The 22,584-nt window shown below is 42.4% G+C and overlaps 1 protein-coding gene and 1 pseudogene across 7 annotated transcripts; one reads left to right on the top strand and one right to left on the bottom strand.

The window, feature by feature from the left end:
- Positions 1 to 792: 792 nt before the first annotated feature.
- On the bottom strand, positions 793 to 2,484 carry LOC105555021 (annotated as a pseudogene).
- A 1,388-nt stretch (positions 2,485 to 3,872) lies between these two features.
- On the top strand, positions 3,873 to 21,211 carry TMEM218 (transmembrane protein 218). 7 transcript variants are annotated; one of them, XM_012001696.1, is made up of 7 exons: positions 3,873 to 4,049; positions 4,887 to 4,989; positions 5,072 to 5,130; positions 13,135 to 13,210; positions 13,625 to 13,797; positions 14,619 to 14,721; positions 18,184 to 21,211. In XM_012001696.1, exons 5-7 carry the CDS (start codon positions 13,688 to 13,690, stop codon positions 18,316 to 18,318), a joined length of 348 nt encoding a protein of 115 aa, XP_011857086.1. In that variant the 5' UTR covers positions 3,873 to 4,049; positions 4,887 to 4,989; positions 5,072 to 5,130; positions 13,135 to 13,210; positions 13,625 to 13,687; the 3' UTR covers positions 18,319 to 21,211. The 7 variants fall into 7 exon arrangements, with proteins under 7 accessions (XP_011857086.1, XP_011857083.1, XP_011857084.1 ...); XM_012001695.1 differs by having other exon boundaries at positions 3,928 to 4,099; XM_012001693.1 differs by lacking the exon at positions 5,072 to 5,130.
- The last annotated feature ends 1,373 nt before the right edge of the window (positions 21,212 to 22,584 follow it).

The raw sequence follows: 22,584 nt of genomic DNA, 5'->3' as shown, positions 1-22,584 counted from the left end.
TGTGCATTCTACAAGTATAGTATGAAGAATACATACACAGTAGAGATGTGGAGCAATGTGTAGCGGTGCTGTATAACAGGGCATGGGGAAGACTTTTTTTTTTTTGAGATGGAGTCTCACTCTGTTGCCCAGGCTAGAGTGCAGTGGCACCATCTTGGCTCACTGCAACCTCCGCTTCTTGGGTTCAAGAGATTCTCCTGCCTTGGCCTCCCCAGTAGCTGGGAATACAGGTGCGCACCACCACGCCCAGCTAATTTTTGTATTTTTAGTAGAGATGGGGTTTCACCATGTTGGCCAGGCTACTCTCAAACTCCTGACCTCTGGTGATCCACCCGCCCCGGCCTCCCAAAGTGCTGGGATTACAGGCATGAGCCACCATGCCCATCCAGGGAAGACAATTTTTTAAAAGAGAATAATTAGATAATCAAATAACCAGTCTTTTTTAGAGTGAGGGACACAGTTTTGATTCTGAAACAGCAAAGATGAAGCACTAAGATGACAGCACTTCTTTCAATCTCATTGAGAGGGTATAATATCATTTAATTAGAAAACTATTAATAACACCCCTCTCCTAGTTAAGGGGTGCAATTGGGAAGTACTTGGGAGGCGGGTCCCCTCTTAAGAGAGAGAAAACCTAATAATGTTATATCCATTCAGGAAGATGTAAAAAACTTTGGAGTACCTCCTCATTCATGTCCATTCTTTTATTTATTTATTTATTTTTGTCATCCAACGACTTCTGAACTTTTTCTTGGCTTCCTGCTCCCCAAAGGGTACCCTGCTTCTGCTGGCTCAGCGCCTCAGAACTTTGGTGTTTTTGGTCTCAGACACCACTTTGCCATCCACTATCCTGGACAGTCTTTTGGATGGTTTGCATAGAGTTGCTGCTATGTCCAGGGCATCACTACAACTGAAGTCCTCCCCATCTTCCAGCAGGCAGCAGTAGGTGGCAATCTCAGCCTCCAGCTTGACCTTGATGTTCAGCAGGGCCTCATACTTCTGGGCCTGGCATTGCCCCTCTGCCTGGGCCTGTGCCAGCTCTGAATCCAGGTGCAGCAGGGCCCCACTAAGCTGCTCCATATGCATGGCATAGCAGGCCTCCACCTCCCTCAGGCTGTTCTCCAAGCTGGCCTTCAGATTTCTCGTTGAGTCTAGGTTTATCTCTAAGGACTGAACTATACAGCTCAGCTCCATGAATGTCATCTCAGCAGCTCCTATTTTGGTGGACTGCGTGGTGACCACTGTGGTGTGCTCCTCAGTCTTCTGGGACCAGTACTTGTCCAGCTCTTCTCAGTTCTTCTGAGCCAGTTCATCATACTGGGCCAGGAGGTCTGCATGATCTTGCTGAGGTCCTGAGATTGGGGGGCATTTACCTCCGTGGTCAACCCAGAGCTGGCAATCAGGGCTTGTAGACCTTTTACTTCCTTCTCTTGGTTCTTTTTCATGAAGAGTAGCTCCTTCTTGAGAGCCTCCATCTCTGTCTCCAGCAGTAGCCGACTGACATTGGTGTCATCAATGACCTTGTGGAGCCCATGGACGTTGCTCTCCACAGACTGGCACATGGCCAGCTCTGTCTTATACTTGACTCTAAAGTCATCAGCAGCAAGACGGGCATTGTCAATCTGCAGAACAACACAAGCATTGTCCACAGAATTTCAAAGATATGAGCCCTCAAGTCCTTGATTGTCATGTAGTAATGCCCCCAGACTCTGACCTGGGGTCTCTTCTTCTCCAAGTACTCTCAGATTGTGCTCACCAGCCTCTGACTTTTAGTCACCAGAGTCCTCACTCTGTTCAGGTAGTAAGGCCAGGCAGTCATTCAGGCCTTGCATGGTATCCTTCTCATTTTGGATGTCCCCCATTCCTTCCAGACTGCTGGCCATCCCTGCAGCCAGGCCTCCAGACCCCCAGCCACCCCAGAAGCTTATGGAGAAGGACACTGAGGTTTGGGAGCCCAAGCCCCTGAGGCCCGCATAGACTTTGGCTGCGCTGCTGATGGACCAGACGATATGGCTGTGTGGCTGGATGGAGTGCAGGGACTGGTAGTTGGTGGAGGTGGTAAAGCAAATGGTGAAGCTCATGCTACCTAAGGAGAAAAGCCATATGACAGGACTCAAGTTCTGTTGAGCCAAGCCCATTTTTAATTTATAGCTTAACTGAAGCCAGTATGAACATTAGAAGTGTAAGTAAGTTAACTTTTCCAATCTCAAACTTTGAACTTTTGACCACTTTCCTCCAAAATATTAAGGTCTCAGAGTCAGTTCTGACCAACTAGTCTACACATTACTTTCCATCATTTGTCTCCATATTATTCTCCAGATACTCAGTGCTCATTCTTGCCTTGGCCTCTTTGCTCAAACTACTTTCTCTCCCCGGATTCTGTTCCACCTTTCCTGTTCCTACTCATATGCTACGACCCAGCATTAGTTCTAGCTCTATGATAAAGACATACACGCTAATTCCAGCCATAACAAAATATCCCCCAAATAATACAAAGGAAGAAGTGCTCTGGAAACTACAAAATGATCTGCAAATATGAAGTACTATTGTATTTTGGAGAAATTAATTGTACAATAGGGTTGGCCCATGGTTATATCTTGTTTTAAAGTGTTTCCTAGTTGTTTCATGTGTTGTTGACCTAACATTACAAAACCACAGGCTATTAAGACAGGAGTCACATCCCATTTCTGGTATATCTTCACAGTTCCTGACAGAACATAGCTGCAGTCAACACTCAATTTCAGTGAAATGAATTCATCAAAATAATGGATTTCTTAGCCACAGAGCTTCTCACTGGGCCAAGTAATGTTAAGTTGCTAAACACACAAGAAATCATTGGTTACGTTATATGACTGCAAATGAAGCCTTGAAAGTAGAATAAATTTGAGACGTGCAGTTGATGAAATTCAAGCATCTTCTTCTTTTTGGTTCATAAAGCTGTGATTCAGGAGAATTCCTTCAATCAGAGATGCAGTGCTCTAAGATTGAATAGTTTGCTTCATGATATTTCTGAATTTTGTTTAGGGTCAAAGGTTCAAACGGTGCAACTCTCCAATTTGGTATTGATTTTTGTTTTCCCTTCTTGATTCAGTGGTGGAGCACGTAGCCTGTCTGTCCTACTTCCTTTGGTTGTCCTGATTGATGCATCTTTTGGTCTAACAGGCCATAGCCTCAAAGCAAAGTCATGGCAAGCTTTAGTTGGCAGTAAGGTAACAGCAGTCTGCCAATAGCGTGGGCCAACTCCAGTTCCAGCAGCCTGGCGGCAGAGGGTTTACTTGATGGACCCAGGGCCACTTCCCCAGTCTGTCCCGTGGGTAGAATGATCCTTGCCTTAGCCTGCTTCGCAAGGCTAATGGAAGTATTAAATGCCAAATAAAATAAGGCGAGATAAAGATAAATGAAGCGTGCCGTTATTATAACTGGTGCTTCGTCCTCAGTTCCCTCCAGGAGGGTTGTTGGGGCACCTAATGACCGGGCCTAAGCTGACTTGTCCCCCACATCTTGCGCCCCACTCGAGCCAGTGGGTTGGGCAGTGAGATGTTCATCAGACCCCAGAAAACGCACTTATGTCTAGACGACTGTGCAGCTCTCCGGAGTTCGAGATCTGAGCTGCCCAGCCCCGCCGCTTCGCTGCCTGGATGCGCAATCTCTATGGTGACAGCGAGTGGGCCGGAAGAAGCCTCTCTCTTCCGCCCAACAACCCGCCCTCGGGCTAGACTGACCAATGGCCCAACGAGTTACGGAGAGATGATGTGATTGACATGGGGGGGTGTGGCGTGCAGCTCGGACCGCTGCTACCCAACCGAACTGAGGTCGGGCCAAGAGCCGACAGGCACCGACCAATCGGAGGGCGTAACAAAGGGTGACGAGCCAACCCACCGCGCTCGGCGTTGCCGGGAGCCGCGCTAGGCGTAAGCTAATAAGGAAGAAGTTGGGCGTTGAGAGAGCGACGCTGATTAGTGAATGTTAAAACACCTGAATGAAAGCCCACTTGTGATTCGCCCTAAGTAAACCGGAGCCCGGTGGGCTGGAACCGGCCGGAATCTGAGGTGTGAGTACTGCCTGGGTGGACAGTGGGATCCAGGTGAGGCGGGCAGAGGTGAGGAAAGCAGGGCGGCTGCGGAGAAGGGAGAAAAGTGGCGGGTCGGGCTGAGGTGGTTGGAAGAAGGCGTGGGCGGACGGCGGTGCACGGACCTCGCAGACCGCCCTTACCGCTGATCTGGCCCCAAAGCCCGGCTAATAAATACTTAATGGGAGGCAGAGAAGGAAGGGCTGTTTTGTGTTTCATACTCTTAAGAAAAGGAAGTGTCAGTGCCTGATTCAGATCTCTTATGATCAAGACCTTAATCCCTCTCCAGCTACTGGGAGGTGGCCAGGTGAACATTCTGAAGACGAGACATGGGGGGTATCGTTTTCCTGTCGCCAGTTTGAATCTGCAACAGAGTTGGGGAGAAGCTTAGAGTTTCAGTAGAGTGTTCCCAGGCTGCAGTGCTGTGAGATGCAGAGAGCGGAGAGACCGAGGCTGTGCAGCCGTTCCAACCCACAACACCGTCCAGGAGAGAGAGGCAAGGATGAGACCTAGGTTTACTGATCCTCCTTTTCTATCAACGTGTTAAGAGCAGATGCTACATCGGTGGCATTTTGGGAGCTTGGCAACTGATTTTTTTCCCAGGCTTGCATTTTATCTCATTACAAAGGTAGAGGCGTTATTCTAATATTTTAAAATTCAAAAGATAGTGAAGTGTTTAAAGTAGAAACATAAAAGTGTGAAAGTAACCGCCCAGTTATTTTTGAAGGGTTGGAAAACAGCTATAAAGCAAAGTGGAAAGAACTGTTCCAGAAGAGCACTTCACTCCTGTAACCCACTGTTTTCTGTTGCTTTCAAGGGCTTGAGTCAGTGTGAAAATCGGGGGATGGGTGAGATATCTCCCACCAGCAGCAGCACTTAGGCCACATTACCCTCTGAGGAATCCACATTTGTCTTAGGTAGTAAGTCATCTTATAGTGGCCGTTAGTATTCTCACTCATGATGATCAGCCTGGTGATGAGTACTGTGTTTTTAATCCATTAGGTTACCTGTGCAGGGATCAGTCAATTTATTCCTATTTTCTCTGACAGCTGGATGAAAGGGTATGTAGAAACAATCACTAAATGAACACACACATCTAAAAGGTTTTGAACAAACTCTTTCCAGAGAAAAACCTCACAGCATTGAGCACAGAAGGAAAACATTGGCCTTGTAGTTGCTCTTGTCAGCTGCTGAACGGTTCAAATTTAAATTATTTTTTTCCACTCCAATCTACCTGCTTTAAATGCCACAGATATTAAGTAAATGGACTTACCCTTGAAATCAGGTTGGCCAAGCCATCACTTCTCAAAGAAGGTTTACTGACGGCGTGAACAGTAAATAAAAACACTTCCGTTTTGGCGGGGCGCGGTGGCTCAAGCCTGTAATCCCAGCACTTTGGGAGGCCGAGACGGGCGGATCACGAGGTCAGAAGATCGAGACCATCCTGGCTAACACGGTGAAACCCCGTCTCTACTAAGAAATACAAAAAACTAGCCGGGCGAGGTGGCGGGCGCCTGTAGTCCCAGCTACTCGGGAGGCTGAGGCCGGAGAATGGCGTGAACCCGGGAGGCGGAGCTTGCAGTGAGCTGAGATCCGGCCACTGCACTCCAGCCTGGGCGGCAGAGCGAGACTCCGTCTCAAAGAAAAAAACAAAAAACAAAAAACACTTACGTTTTAATATTTTATTGTATTGTACTCAATAACAATAATTTAGCCATTCTAATATGGGAAATTATCACAGATATTATCACATTGAAATAAGATAAAAATGACTAGATGTTCTCTCTTCCCCTATAGCAGCACTCTATACCATACCCAGCTCTTCTTTTCTATGCTTTGTAAGAAAATGTATAGTTTGCTTATAAAATTATGAGCTCCATTCTTAAAAGAGCTTGGGAATATTTATCTTATTTACTTTAAAGCCATACCATATGTAAACCAATGTCTCATGAACTCTTAAGCTACTAAGGGGGATTGAAGGGCAACATTTCTAATGGTGCCAGCCAGCTTCAACTACCATTTGCCCTCTATTCTAACTGTTAGAGTTGATCCAAGTCTTCTAGGTTATTTGTGTAATATCCAGAATAGCACAAATTAAATTAAATAGTTGTTTTCTTAAGGGCAGTACCGTCAGGTCAGACAACTAAGCTAGAAACTTGTGTCATTTCTAACACCTTCTCCCTTGACACAGCTAAGACTGGAGTTCAGACCCTCTTCTCTTATCTGGAGAACTGCGTTTCCTAACTGATCACCCAATTCACATGCATTCTGCTGCCCATTACCTTTTTAAAAATTAAAAATTATCACAAAAAATTTAAAAACAGAAAATAGTACATTGGGTAGTATAATATCTATGTTTCACCAATCAGATTAATAAATATTAACATTTTGGCACACCTGTTCAAGTTTTTTATTTTAAAGAGATAAAACATCACAGATTTAGTTCAGATCCCTTTTATTTCCACTCCTAACACCATTCCCTTTCCTTCCTCCCTCTCCAGAGGCAGTCTTTTGAAATTGTCATACATCATTTATGCCCATGTTTTTATACTTTTGCTGTATATATGTACGTCAGAAACAATACATATTACTGTTTAAATTGTATTTAATTTAAAAAATACAAGTAGTATCGTACTGTGGGTTCCATTTTGCAACTTGTTTTTGTCACTCAACATTGTTTTTTTGATATATTCACATCAATACATACAGATCAATTTCGTTTTAAATATTCATTATGAATATATAATATTGTATCTGTTCCCTGATTGACAGACATTTAAATTTTTTCCTGATGTTTTGCTATTGTAAACAAAGCTGCAATAAACACCTTGTACATGTCTCTTTATGCAAGAACTTTCTAGAACAGTGGTTCCCCAAAGAGATGTTGCTGCCCGTTTTAGGGTGTTTTGGAATTTGTGAAGATGTATTTTGTTACTCTTTGATTGGAGGCACTACTGGGGTTTACAGATCAGGAATGAGGGATACTGGATGTTCTGTAATGTATGGGACAGTCCTCACAACGAAGAATTGTCCTGTATCCTGTGCAACTTTTGAGTATCCCACAAGATACTCATTTATAATTATCTGAGTCTAGAGCCTAACTCCAGTTTTTGTATAAACATAATGTATTTTTTGGCACAGTGTAATATAGTAAAATTTCCAGGAATGCAGCTCTAATGTAAATCAGAGGAAAATTATACTTATTTGTGGTTTGGAACTTTAACAAGAGTTGTTCATCACTCTAGCAAATCACATAACTGAAGGCAGCACAGCTCGTGGTATTTGAGTTGCCAGAACAACACACCTGCATAGTCTGCATTTGAAGCTTTTGCGTTCGTGGTGATTCTAAGTTTAGGTGCAAGCATCTGACTACTGTACTTCATTACGTATTCTAGTGTAGTCAGCCTGAACATTTGTATATTTAAACATATGCTATTTCATTACGAATTACTTTCCATTTAAAATCGACTTCTGTATATCATGCAGAGATCTAGTTTTATTATTTTCCTATTGGAGAATCATTTGTCCCAGCACTATCTATGAAGTTCTTTACCCACTGAATCATAAAGCCAGCTCTGTGCTTATAGGAAGTTCTCACAAATGCACGGATCTGTTTCTGGGTTCTTGATTTTATACCACTGGGCCATGTGTCTTTGTGCCACTATCACACTGTTTTAATTACTTTGGTTTTTTAATGTGTCTTGCGGCAGTTGGTAACAAGAAAGGCAAGTTGCCATCCTAGTTCTCAAAATTGTTTTGGCTATTCTTGGGTTTTTGCTCTTCCATATGAATTTAGGATCTGTTTTCAAGTTCCACAAAAAATTGTTTTTAGACGTTGGTTAGAATTGCATTGAATTTATAGGTTAAGGAAAATTGAGATTTTTTAATTGAACCATCCCATCCAGGAACACAGGTTATTTCTCTGTTCAGGTCTGCTTTATTTCTCTACCCAGGTCTTCACTGTTCAGGTCTGCTTTATTTCTCTAATCAGGTCTCTCTCTCTCTTTTTTTTTTTTTTGTCTTTGAATAAAGTTTTATAATTTTAGCTATACAAATCTTACTCATCTTTTGTTATAGTCATATTTATACAGATATACATATACATATCCACATCTTTTTGTTATGAAAGTTTCAAATATATTCAGATGTATAGAAAATTCCAGGATAGCAGACATCTACATACTCATCACCCAGCTTCAACAACTAGCTCATGACCAGTCTTGTTTCATGTCAGCTACGTCACCTCCTCTCACTCAGATAATAGAAAGCTCCTAGAAACCCTTTTCTGTTATCTGTAATGTGCTACATGTGTGTATGCATATATCTTTATCATACTCTTTTAACAACATAATAATAGCATATTTTTCAATAATGTTTTTTCACTGAAAATACAAACAGTAGTTTCCTAATACTATCAATTATCTGGATATTCTTCAGATTTCCCCAATCATTTCATAGAAGGTTTTTGCAATGCTTTGTTTGAATCAGGACCAAATAAGGGTCCATATACTACACTTGGCTGACACATCTCTTGATATTCTTTCTGTAAAGTAAACATTTTAGTGAAGGGTAATACACATACAGAAAAGTATATAAATCCTAAGTGCATGGTTAGATACAACATCACCGTATGAATACAGCCAGGTGACCAAAACCCAGATCAAGAAACAGAATTTTATCAGCATCTCACTGAACCCCCTACAGTCACTATGTTTCACAAGCCAACCATACCCCTGACCTCTAGCGCCTAAAATTAGTTTGACCTGTTTTTGAACATTATATAAATGGAATCATATACTATGAACTCTTTAGCCTCTAGCTTTTTTTCATTCAATATTTGTGAAATTCATCCACATTGTTGAGTATAGTTGTAGTGTGTTCTTTCTCATTGCTTTATACTATTCTCATTGCTTTATACTACATAATGCTTTATATATTGTATGAATGAATAGATTGTAGAGTACTATATCCACTCTATTGGTAGATATTTGGATTGTTTAATGTTTTAGCTATTTCAGGTAGGGCTGCAATCTTTGTTTTGAACTTAGGTGTGCATTTCTGTTGGGAATACATCTAAGAATAGAAGAGCTGGATGTAGGGTGCATTTATATTTAGCTTTATTAGATACTTCCAATAGTCTCCAAAGCAGTGGTTAACAAATTACGGCCCTTGCCAGCCGTATATGAAGGTTCCAGTTACTCCACATCTTTGTCAACACTTGGTGTTGTCTGTCATTTCATGTTAGCCATTCTGGTGGGTATATGAAGCTACTGAATTTGGTTTTCATTTGCAATTTCTGGATGACTAATGAAGTTGAGCACCTTTTTACATATTTATTCTCATTCAGGTATCCTCTTTCTCAAGTGTTTATTCTTTTTTATCTGCTTGATTATCAGTTTCTGAGACATATTTAAAATCTCTCACTAAATTAGTGGTTTTATCCATTTATTATAGTACTTCTGTCAGTTTTGGCTTTATATATTTGGAGGTTTTGTTGTTAGGTTCACATTTGTTTCAAGTTGTATCTTTTTACTGAATTGCTCCTTTTGTGACTGTTCTTATTAATATTTTTCAGAGCTTTACATCTATTTTGCTTGGTACTAATATTACTACAGTAGCTTTTATTTTGTTTCGCTTGTTTTTTTTTCAACTGTGGCTTAAAACAAAAACAAAAACAAAAAAACATAAAATTTCCTGTCTTAACCATTTTTAAGAGTGCAGATCAGCAGTGTTAAGTACTATTCACAGTGTTGTGAAACAGAGCTCCAGAACGTTTTCATCTTGCAAAACTGAAACTCTATACTCATTGACGATCTCCCTATTCCCTCCTTCCCTGGTTTTTGTCTTGTTAATATTTGCTTTGCATGTCTTTCTCAATCTCTTTATTTTCAGCCTCTCATTATACTTTCTGTAGAACTTTTGTACACAGCTATTTTTAAAAAGAAAAATCTAAGAGAATTTCTTTTAGTAGCCAAATATGTTTCCTTGTACTACGATTACTGCTGTATTTGGGTTCATTTTTACAGTCTTATTTTGTATTTTCCATTTTCCTTGCTTATTCTTTGTTCTGCCACCCACCTCACTACCACTGACCCTTGCCCCACTTTCTGTTTTCTTTACTTTTTTTTCACTTTATTAGTATAGAAGCTATATTTTCTATTTCTGTTGCTTGCTGTTTACCTATGTTTTTTTTAAACTTGTATACTTAGCTTAAAAAACAAATTACCTCCTCCAAAACAAAATAACTGTAGAATGCTTTAACTTTGAACTATCCTTTTCCATCTACCATATAACTGTTGAGTAATATTTAGTTCTTTCTGATTTTTAACCCCTCAAAAATTGTCATCATTACAGAAATCTTTACTGTCAATATTTCTTAGTATTTTTCTCACCAATCTTCCTACATCTCATACCTCCTTTCTTGGTTCATTTTCCTTCTTGCTGAAATATGTCTCTGAGTAGCTCTTCCACTGAGGATCCATGAGAGATGAACTACATTTCACCCTTTGTATGTCTGAAAACATCTTTATTGTACACTTACTCTTGAGGGAGTCTTGCATGCCAGCCTGTGGGTTTAGTTTTGTCTCTGCTGGGATCCAGTGGGTTCTCACTTTTAGTCTAGTTTTCATGTTAATCTTTATATTTGGGATTCCCGTATCACACTGGTAGTATTGAATCTCACACATGGATATGATGTGGGGTGGGGAATCAGATTTCTCTTGGGCTGTTGTTTTTTGACCTGTGGCCTGAAGCACTCAGCCAGCTTTCTTCCAGCTAAGTCAGTAGCAAATTTTTTAGACCCTATTTCAAGAACTGGTCAGCCCTGTGAGGGCCCAGCTTTCTGCCTTGTTCCCATTGCTAGTTCTTTGCCATCGTGGGCTTGAGACCTTATCTGCCTTGAAGAGAATCACCCTGAAGGTGTGTATCAGGCAACAGCACCCCCATAGACTTTTAGGCTCAGCCCAGGCCTTGAGTTACATTTTTTTTATAGCCCTTAATGATTTTTCTTTATTGTTTTCGAGCTCTGCTGTGTACTAAATTCTTCTTGTTCCATTTTATTGAACATTTATGTGTTTGCTGTTGTATGAGGCACTTCCCTTGTTAACTTCCGTCCAGCATATTGACCAGAGGTTACAGTCATCTTTCTAAAACTCCGTATGATCCTTTCACTCCCTCACCTGATGTTTGTGGACTTGTTAGCACTGTGTCATTTATTCCTCCCACAGATACTTGTCATGTATAATCTCTGTGCTAAGAACTGGGGTTACCACAGTGAGAAAGATACCAGGTCTCTGCCTTCATGGAGTTTACTATTCTAGTTGGAGAGACAGAAAATAAACTTGTAAACAAATAAATGAAAATATTAACTAGTTCTGTGAAAAGTGCTCTGAAGGAAATAGAGTGATGGAGAGTCAGTGTTTGAGGGTTACTTTAGAGAAGACACTCAGGGAACACCTCACTGAGGAGTGGCGTTGAAGCAGAAATCAGAAGGCTGAGGAAAGCCAGTCCTACAAATAGTAGCAGGCGTACTTCGGGTTGAGAGTTAGTTCCAGGCATTGGAAACAGCAAGTACAAAGACCCAGAGATGGGGAAACCCTGGGCGTGTTAGAGTGACTGAGATGGTGCCCATGTGGCCCTAATGGGGGCAGACTGCTCCCCAGAGAAGTTAGGCATGCAGGTGGGCCCCAGGTCCCATCTCCCCTCACTCTGATTCTTTCTTAAACGTGCCTGTGCGGAGTACTTCCTTTGTAAAGCCCCTCTCACTATTGCCGTTCCCATTGCACGTCGCTTTTACCATCACTCAGAATGTCATATGGACACTTGTTTTCAGGACAGTGTTCCCCAATAGACCTTGAGCTTCTGTCAGAAGATACCTTATTCACCTTTGGCATCCCCAGCTTATAGTGCAGTGCTTTACATGGCAGGCACATCGTAAATGTTGATTGAATAAATGTATTTCTTTAGCAGTTCATACTTAGACCCTCCTTTCCCATAACTTTATCACTTCTCATAGCTAATGTTTTCGTGGTGTTTAAGCCATGAGGGTAAAGAAAAGCAGCAACCTCGAGGAGTGTGTTTGCTTAAGACTCGCTCCGATGCTGAAAAGGAAAGCCAGGGGAGGCAGTGCGGTGTGCTGTTCCTCTGCTGTGAGTCGAATGGTGCTCCCCAAAAATATATGTCTGCATCCTCACCCCTGGAACCTGTGACTGTGACCTCGTTTGACAAAAGGGTCTTGGCAGATTTAATTAAGTTAAGCATCTCAAGATAATACTAGATTATTTGTACAGACCCTAAATCCAATGACAAGTACCCTTACAGGAGACAGGAAAGGTGAAGACAGACACAGCAGAATGCCATGGGAAGATGGAGGCAGAGACTGGTGTTGTGAGTTAAAAGCCAATGAACGGTGCCTGGAGCTACCAGACGTTGGAAGAGGCAGGGAAGGATTCTCCCCTAGAGCAGCCATCCCCAGTCTTTTTGGCACCAGGGACTGGTTCCATGGAAGACAGGTTTTCCACAGGCGGATGCAGGGCGATGGTTTCAGGATGAAACTGTTCCACCTCAGATCTTCAGGCATTAGATTCTCCTAAGGAACCTGCAACCTAGATGCTTCGCACATGAAGTTCACAATAGGGTTCGTCCTCCTATGAGAACCTAATGCCGCCACTGATATGACAGGAGGCGAAGCTTAGGCAGTAATGCTGGCTTGCCTGCTGCTCACCTCCTGCTGTGCAGCCCAGTTCCTAAAAGGCCATGGACCAGTGCCAGTCCATGGCCCAGGGGTTGGGGACCCCTGTCCTAGAGCCTTTGGAGGGAGTACAGCCCTGCTGACACCTTTATTTTGGATTGCTGGCCTCTAGAACTGTGAGAAAACAAATTTCTATTTTGAGCTGCTAATTAGGAAAGTAATAGGTACCCCATCGCGCTTATATTTCACCCATCTGTAACATGGCTATAGTCATACTTTTCTCAGAAGCTTCACGCTGGGATTGAATGAGATGTTTGCATGGCACTTAGCACACATAAATGTTCAAAAATAGTGATGGCTGTTCCTCTTCTTTAAGGACTGAGAGTTTTCGTCCTCTTGAATAAGAACTGGACAATAGACTGAGAACTTTCTGTCTTGTGATCGATTGCCTGGTGGGTCAAAGCTCACACCATGGATTTAACCTGAGAGCTTCAACTTCCGCTTTGGCCCTGGAGTTCCTTCCCATGCCCCGGTGTCTTCTAACAGTTCTTAGGGTTTTGTATCAAGAGAGGGTTCCGTTTTCTCCCGTGGGCTGGGGGAAGAGGTCAAAGTAGAACTCAGGTACCGAATTTGAAGGGAAACCCTCAGAAAGACCTGAGTGCAGAGTAGAAAACACGCCTCTCTGTCCCCGCCAAAGAGAAAGGCTTTGGCTTCTACATTTCCAGTTTCCATTAAGGGACTCTGGGCCTGGACATTTCTGAAAATTAATGACCTGTACTGAGTAATCCTCCTAACACACTGATCATCAGAAAATTCCCTGTACTGAGTTTAGGCTTTCTGTATTTGTCTGAATGCCTTCATGGGAGTGTGTGGCAGGAAGGCGGCGCTGGAGCACAGAGGACACTTGATCGCCGCTGCCTCCCTGCGGGATGGCTGGCACTGTGCTGGGAGTCGGTGCGGGCGTGTTCATCTTAGCCCTGCTGTGGGTGTCAGTGCTGCTGCTGTGTGTGCTGCTGTCCAGGGCCTCCGGGGCGGCGAGGTAAGGCATTCTTTCCAGCTGGGAGTCCCAGGTAAAGCAATTAGAGGCAAAATCGCTGATGCTCATTAAACATTTAGAATTTAAGAGATCAGTTTTGTAATTACTGGCAGTTTGAATGAGTTGCATTTTAACCTCTTTTTATAAGCACAAACTGTGTTATTTATGCTTGGAAGCCGAGATGGGAGAAGGAAGTGGTGTGCTTGAGTTCTAACTGTGGCAAGAAATTCTGCTTTCACTGCTGATTGAATTTCTGGAGGTCGTACGTGTGTGTGTTTATGAATTGTTCAGATTTATGGCAGAGGCTTGGTCCAGTCCCCGAGGCTCTAGCCCCGGACCCAGGAAAACTAAAGCAACATGTGATGAGTTGGGCCTGCTTTCTATATCACGCGTTGCCTTCAGAACAGGGTTAGGCCATAAACCGACTCTGAAAAAACTGTAGAGTTGCACCAAGATAGTGTTAGTATGAAGCAGAGAGTTGTAGAATTTTCTAAAGTATTCTGTTCTAAAAACAACAGAAGTGGAGGTGGAGAGGGGATGCTTTGGTTTTTCTCGATTATGACTTTGGGCAGAAGTAAAAATAAAAACTACACACTTCCGTTCCTAGGAATTGGGAATTACCAAGAATAAACGGGAATGCACCTAGCTGGTACCTGTCTAGGAAGAAGGACTTTGGGATGAAGAGGTTGTTGACAGCAGGTCTCTGGACATTGTTAAGGGACTGAAACATAGAATATTGGCTCCAAGGAAGAGTCTTTCCAGACCTAACTGATCAGAGAAAAAACTGTAAACAGTGCTTTTAATATATGTCTTTTTGACCCCAGGTTCTCTGTCATTTTTTTATTCTTCGGTGCTGTGATCATCACGTCAGTTCTGTTGCTTTTCCCACGAGCTGGTGAATTCCCAGCCCCGGAGGTGGAAGTTAAGGTAAAGCTGTTGGTTTTGTTTTGCCTCCTGAGCTGTAACTCTTGTTTCTCTTCATCTGTATGTCCATCCTGCCCTCGATGTTCTCTGACACCGGGTTTCCCAAGATGTCAGAATTGTAAAGTTCAACCAATGGTAGGGAACGTTCAGAGAGAGTTTTAAGTTTCCCTGCCCCTTCACTCAGGAATATAATCTTACTCTAAATTCCACCTCCAACCCCACCAGGCAGTTATTTGCCTGATTGGGTCTCATCTCCAGTTTGCATCAAGTTGAAAACAGCCTGTTGGAAAGCCACATCGTACCATGCGGACAGAAAAAAAAAGAAAATGAAATAAGGATAGTCACAGGCCTGCACCTGAGATGGAAGTGTTCCCATTCCTGGCAGCCTGGGCTCCTAACCGCAGATCCTGGACTGAAACTGATGTGGTGCCCTGAGGGTGCTGAGGACATGCTTCTCCAACTGCATGTGCTAGAATTTTCCCAACAGTCTTCTGGGAGTTCTTTGGTCCTCATGCCTGGGACCATACCTGCCAGCACCCACGTCTTTAAATGGATTTTTATCATCTCTCCCAGAGTCCTTCTCTGGAGTTCTTTACCATGGCATTGCCATGCCTGGCTGGTCTCAGACCCATGGGATCTTGACAATGGCATTGACCTCTTCTGTCCCATTACTCCTTCTCACAGCTTTCCTCTTAACCTTCATTTTGATGTTTTAAGTGATAGTCATGAAAATAGCTAAAATTCTTTAAGGGATTTCTGTGTGCCAGGTCCTGTGCCAAACACTTTGTTTGCATTGTCTCATTTAAACCTCAGGACAGCCCTAAGTAGTATGACATAGGTACCATTATTATCCCCATTTTGTAGGTAAGAACACTGAGTCTGTCAGAGGTTAAGGTAACTTGCCCAAGGCCACATAGCAAGAGGCAGAACAAGGATTCAAGCTGAGGTCCGTCTTCAAAATCTTCATCGTTGAGAACTTAACAGAATATCCAGGGCAGTCCCAGAGAGCTCATGGGTTAGCATTTTGACACTAGACAACAACAGTATACAAGAATATACGTGTAACTTTTGAACTAAAATTGACACTCTAGGATTAACTATGGCAAGAGGAAGGAAATTAAACTCCAAGGGAAATAGTACTTACCACACGCAATTAAGGAATTATTTCCATTGATGCCAGTTTGTTGTCAGTATTTGGAAAATACTCTGGAGGTCTGGGTACCACGTGTGTGAGCCGGGGCAAATTCCCACCTCACTTATCTTTTTTTTTTTTTTTTTTGAGAGAGAGTCTCGCTCTGTCGGCCAGGCTGGAATGCAGTGGCACGATCTCAGCACACTGCAACCTCTGTCTGCTGGGCTCAAGCAATTCTCCTGCCTCAGCCTCCTGAGTAGCTGTGATTATAGGCATGTGCCACCACACCCAGCTAATTTTTTTATTTTTAGTAGAGATAGGGTTTCACCATGTTGGCCAGGCTGGTCTCAAACTGACCTCAGATCACTCAGCCTCAGCCTCCCAAAGTGCTGGGATTACAGATGTGAGCCACTGAATCTGGTCGCTTTCCTTGTCTTTTAAGGGGGAGAGTGATATAGGCTGCCACATTTCTGGATGCTGCAGATATAAACATTGGGAGAAGGGCACAGAGCAAACACATTTTTGAAATCAATCCCTCTATTCTCTGTCATATGAGTTTCAGACCCAGGAGGCAAGAATGGGGTTTGAGCAAAATACTTTTGTCAGCATGGCCGACAGAATTGGAGTTCTAATTTTCAGGTTTTGAGAGCTGGCCTTTGCAGCAGCCTGGCTCAATGCGGTATCAATAATACATGGCCTGGGCCTTCTGCACCCAGGGCCTGCTAATTGGCTAATTAAAAAGTGAAACGTGTCGAACGAGCAAACATGTGGCCCGCAAGAGACTTGTTCAGTACCGGAGCCAAGGTCAAAGTTATGTTAAAGCTGTTTTATCAAACTGACCTTTGTTGTAAGTTGACTGTTGGGGTAATCTCTGGAGCAGCTGAGGTGTCTTTGGATCTCGGTGATCCCACCAGGGCTTGGGTCTGAGAGGTGCTTTGCGTATGGCCGCTGTGTTAGTTTTCTATCGCTGCTGTAACAAATCGTGTGAACTAATGGCTCACAACACAGATGTATTATCTTACAGTTCTGTAGGTTAGAGTCCAAAATCAGTCTCATTGGGCTAAAACCAAGGGGTTGGCAGGGCAGCATTCCTTTCTGGAGGTTCTATTGGATAATCCACTTCCTTATCCTTTCCAGCTTCTAGAGGCTGCTCGTATTCCTTGGCTGACAGCCCCCTTGCTCTATCTTCAGAGCCAGTGACATCACACCTCACTGACTCTTCCATCCTCACCTCTCTTGCTCTGACCCTCTCTTCCACCTCCCTATTCAACTTAGAAGAATCCTTGTGATTACATTGGGTCCACCTGGATTGGATAATCCAGGTTATTCCTGCCTTTTTTAAGGGCAACTGATTGGCAATCTTACTTCTCCTTTAACATATAATCTAACTTATTCACAATTTCTGGGGATTAGGATGTGGATATCTTTGGGCCGTTCTTCTGTCTACCATAATTGCCTTTCAGGTGTTTTGGATTCTTTCCTAGGTACTGGGATTTCAAACCTGTGAAGTCAGTCAGCCACTTGGTTGGTGGTGTTGCTCCATTAGGTCTGTAGATTAAATTGCTTTTTCCTGCCCAAATTTAAGCACCACTATTTGGATCTGGGGAGAGTGGAGCTCTGGAAGGGGACAGTGAACAAGTGGGTAGCGCCAACACCAATTATAGGGTTTTGTCAGCAAAGACCAACATCTTTGGGGCCTCAAGTGTAAGGCCAGGCAGCCCATTGTCTGCTTTGGGGCAAGTTACCTATCCTCTTAGTGTTTTAGTATCTCAGGTAAATTACCATTTTCCCTGCCCTGTGGCAAGGGACTCTTCCGCCGACAGCTTTAAAGTTAAGTCACCTTTCATTTTGAAAATGAACCCTCCTGAAATGGCAATGGATTGATGATTTTGGGGGTTGGGTCTTAGATACATGGGAGTTTATTATACTATTGCATTTTTATGTATGTTTAAAATTCTCTGTAATAAAATGTGTTTTAGCAACAACAAAAATGAGCCTTTCTAGGACCCAGCAAAAGCTTCTCATTAACTCTTTCAGATAATGGATTTCAGAATATAAAATAATTCATCCAGGGACTTCAAAGTGTCTACCAACCTCCTAAATTGAGCCATTTGTTCCCTGTACCTCATTGATCCCTTCTTGACCTGTGTCTTCTGCTCAGGGAGTTGAGGAAAAGATTCTTTTTTCTCCACGTACAGAGGAGACTCAGGGCAGGATGTTACTGGAAGTTACACTCATGAACTAACTCTTGGCCCACTCATCACAGAGTTCAGATTAACCCAGCCAGGGTGCCTAACTGGTAGTAATTTCATTTTGATGTTTTCTTTCTCCAGATTGTGGATGACTTTTTCATTGGCCGGTATGTCCTGCTGGCTTTTCTTAGCGCCATCTTCCTTGGAAGCCTCTTCTTGGTTTTAATCCATCATGTTCTGGAGCCCATCTATGCCAAACCACTGCGCTCCTACTGACCACTGTTCGCGAAAACGAAAGCCTGTTCTCTCCTTCATTGTGATGACATCGATGAGCAGAAAGGCACTATTCAGAGCCTTGACAGCCCTCCTGCCTTAAGACTGGAGGAGTGTCCGTCCATCACGAAGACAAATCTCCTGAGTCCTGGCTTCCAGAAACAGGATTGCCAAATTGTCCCTGTGGGGCTAGATTCTTACCAGCTTCAGAAGGATATTGCTATCTTCTTAGTACCCGTACCTTAGGATTTCCAACTGTTTTGAAAGGGAAATAGTAACAGTGATCTGCTTAGAGTGGATTTTCACTCAAGTCCTTAGTGAGTGGATTTTGGGGAAAGGAGCACATGGGCTTCTGGTTCTTTTTGATAATATATAAAATTCTTCATTATGAAGTTGCGGTCGTTTGCAAAGGAGAGGCACTCAAATTCGAAAGGTTATTTTAACGTGATAACGTGGAAGACTTACTCAAATGTTGGTCATTGACCACTCTGTGCATATATTTCTGCAGAGCTCTATAAAGGCAATGAGTGTCACTTCCCTCTGCTCTAATAAAGCAATAAATAATAGCTAAAGGGCTGACTTTCACTTTGAACTCTTGGCCACGGCTTTCTTAATCAAGTATCTTTAGGTTTCCTTGGGATTAGAGAAAAGGTATGGAAATATTCTTTTGTTTTGTTGTTGTTGTTGTTGTTGTTGTTTTTTGGTCTTGCCATGTATCTGTAGGTTTTTTTCTTCTATGATGTAGTGGGCTCTGTGTGCTTTATTTAATTACCATGAGTCCATTTTGGGGTGTCTTCTCTTTTCATCTTGGTAGCCCTTTCTCCAAAGCTAGTGAGGAAGGTATATTCTCAACATTAGATATAACTTTATACTTATCTCATCTCCGAGACCAAATGAAATTTGCATTAAATGGAGGGGCTCTGGTCAGGTTCCACTTTGGAAGTCTGATCCTGACTTCCTAGAGCCATTTGAAAAAGATTCTTCTGGCTTAAAATTAAGAACCAAGAAAACAAGTTGGAAAGAGATCACTGATGGAGTACGTGCTCTATGCCAGTGGCACACTAATTCCTTTGAGGTTTAATTTATTTAATTTTTACAAGTCTCATTTTTATCATCCCCACTTTAAAGCAGAAAAACCGGAAGCTTAAAGAGATCAACTGACTTGCCCAAGCTTCACCTGACAGCCAGTGTGCAAACCCAGGTGTGGTAGGCCTCAGGGCTTGTCTCGGAAAGAAAACACACTAGGCTTTGTGGAACTCTGAGAGCTTGAGGTAGGTTAAGGCCACGTTCCTTCACTTTCTTTCCTCAGTCCTGTTTTCAGGGTAGAGAAGGTACCCAGTCCTGCCACCCCAGAGGCAACTAAACTCTAAATTCCAAGAAGAAAGAACAGGTAACCACGGAGAGTCATGGGCTGGTGAGGGGCAGGTATAGTTATCCCTACATCGAACCATTTCCTTTATCCTACTTAGTTTGTAAAAACTTTGCAGATAAGGCTTTGTACAGAAAACTTCAAAGGAAATAGTTTCCTAATCTGGCCTAGGGCACACAGGTAAGAAAAGAAGAAACATCCTCTAAGCAGGTTGAGGGAGAGAAAAAAGAATGCGTAAGTCTTGAGGGAAGTGAGACAAGCTGGGATCCTCATGCTATTGTGTTACTCTGTGAGTCTCCCTGTAGCCCAAGTGGAAGCTTGGCTTCTAACAAACACAAGCTGCCAATTGTTGCCTTCTTCTGAGAGCCTTGCTAAAAAAGTAACTCTGGGAAAACTCTTATAGGTTCCTGACCATGAATCCACCTTTTTTATTCCCCCCAAAAGTTATTCAACTATTAGATCAATGGATAATAACTGTGAGGTTTTGGGTGACTATCTAGATGTAGAAAAGTATATTAAGGTTGGAAACTAAATTCTATCCTTAATACTACTGTTTTTTTTTTTTTTTTTTTTTTTTTTTGGCCTGATGTAAGTGACAGGCTTATATGTTAAAGATTGGCTTTAGGCAAAAAAGAAATACTCTGTGCAAAGTTTATTTCAGCTTGACTTGACCTACCGTGTACAGACCTGGAGTCTGTAATTACCAGCTGTGGTGAAATGAATGATAGATTTCTTTCTACCTGCATACTTAGTGCAGTTATGCAAAAAATCCCCACGGGGTTGGGATAAGACGTAGAAGGCTGAGAGGGCTCAAAATGAATTTCACTGAGAGTTTGGCATGGGATAACCCTATAGTCAATGTCTATTATGGTATCCTGTATGCTTGTGGCCTTCTTGGAGACAGGGCTCAGAGGTCATTCCTTAAATACAGACAGAAGTCATCTTAGTGTTCAGAACCATTCTGCAATCAGTGGCCTTAGAGCGTGTTCCCTCCTCCACTCTTCCCTACCCAGAGGGGATCCTGTGGTAGACTGGTGATCCCCACTGTTTAGAAGGTGGAAAGGGAGAGTAAATCTCGGTTTCTATATAAGAAAATAGGTGATTTCTTAGCTTCTTAAAATTGTATCCTGACAAAAGCTGAGTTAGCAGGACACCACCCTATCCCCACAATGGAAATCACAATGGGTAATTTGTTGATAAGTTCCTTAAATTTTTCACTTATAAAAATGGAAGTAAAGCTACCATTCTTTGTGTACAATGTAAATTTAATGTAAAACTGCATCAGAATTACCATAGCAATGTCCAGGTACTAGGGAGTACATAGCCATTCATTCTCGCATCCTGCCATTCATTCAGCATATAGCCTGTAGGGTGTAAAGCACTAGTCCTGGTGGAGTAAGCCCATCAGAGAACTAGGCTGTGAAGTGTCTAGACTGTCTTCCTCTCTCCATCCTGGAAGGAGGGCATCCAATTTATTTTTAAATGTTTTTATTCTAACATAAAGCAATCCATTTTTTTGTTCTGTTATTTAACAGAAACTTTAGTATCAACTCTATTTCATGGTTGTTGCAGTTGAAGTGTTTCTGGTTTATTTTTTGCTCAATGTGTAAAGAAACCTGCTGTGATTATTTTACAGATGAGAAACAGGCAGAGAGGACAAGGGATTTAAAAAGTTTCACAGTTAATTAGAAGTGGGGCTCCAACTTGACATCAGGATTCCTGACATCTCATTTCTCAAATAGTTTAAAGATCACTTTTGGCTTTCAAGTAACTCCTTATTTTTACATTGGTTAATAGTGTTTCTTAGCTATTTTTACCTGACATTTTCCTAACACATACCCAAAAAGGCAAAAGTTTCATTAAAGGATTCTAATGATCATTTTTAGTAGAAATAACAAACATTCAATCATCATTTCTTTGCTTAAACCTTTAATATCTGGCTGTTACACAGAAATGAATTTCCAGATGTGAGAATCAGAACCGTATGGAAACGAATCTGGAAAAGTGTTGATTATCCTCATAGGAGCATAAGAACTCAGGATTGGAAGAGATTTTATAGTTCATAAAGTTCAACCTTTAATCTCTATTTCCATCCCAATATTTGGAAATAAGTCTAGGGTTCCACATGTCAAAATAACAATTTTTGTTGCATTTAGCAAACATATGCTAGGCATTTTTCTAAGTATGTTGTCAGTACTATGTCTTCCTCATATTGGCCCTATGAAGTAGGTACTCTTCATATCCCCATTTCACAGATGGGGAACAGGCACAGGGTGGTAGGGGTAAACAGGAGTCAGGATCCGAAGTCAGGCAGTTTGGCTCTAGAGTCTAAGAGCCTGACTACTTTCTGTTATAGGGCGTCGCTCCATAAGATAAACTCGAAGGAAAAGGAGGGGCAAGGGCAGGCAGTGAAAATCCACTTGATAGAAATACCAAGGAAAAGCGGCTGAGCCTGGTGGAAAAACCAGAACCTTAGGAATTGTGCAGGAGTCTGGGGGAAAGCGTGAACAGGCACGCAGGCCTCAGAGAGAGCTTCACGCGTTAGCCCCGTGTTTCTGGCAGGTCTCTGCTGTTAGACTTTGGTTTTCCCCTTGCTCAGAGCTACTAAACAGCTGAGCTGCTAGTAGACTAGGTTTTCAAGTTTCAAGAACACTGCCACCTCTCTTGTAAGCACCATTCAGCTGGAAGGTTGAGACTGGGTTGGTTTTCAGAGGTGCCAGTGGCAGAATCAAAGCCACACACTAGGAATTTTTGTTTTGTTTTCTACTTGACCTCTGTCTCTAGCAGATTATTGGTGGTGACTGTTTATGCAAAAAAAAAAAAAAAAACAAAAAACTAGGAATTTTTGTTTTGTTTTCTACTTGACCTCTGTCTCTAGCAGATTATTGGTGGTGACCGTT

Source organism: Mandrillus leucophaeus, unplaced genomic scaffold, assembly GCF_000951045.1.
Source record: "Mandrillus leucophaeus isolate KB7577 unplaced genomic scaffold, Mleu.le_1.0 Scaffold669, whole genome shotgun sequence".
In the NCBI taxonomy this organism is placed as follows: Eukaryota; Metazoa; Chordata; class Mammalia; order Primates; family Cercopithecidae; genus Mandrillus; species Mandrillus leucophaeus.
The sequence above is the reverse complement of the archived record's forward strand: the minus strand, read 5'-3'. Positions and strand labels throughout refer to the sequence as shown.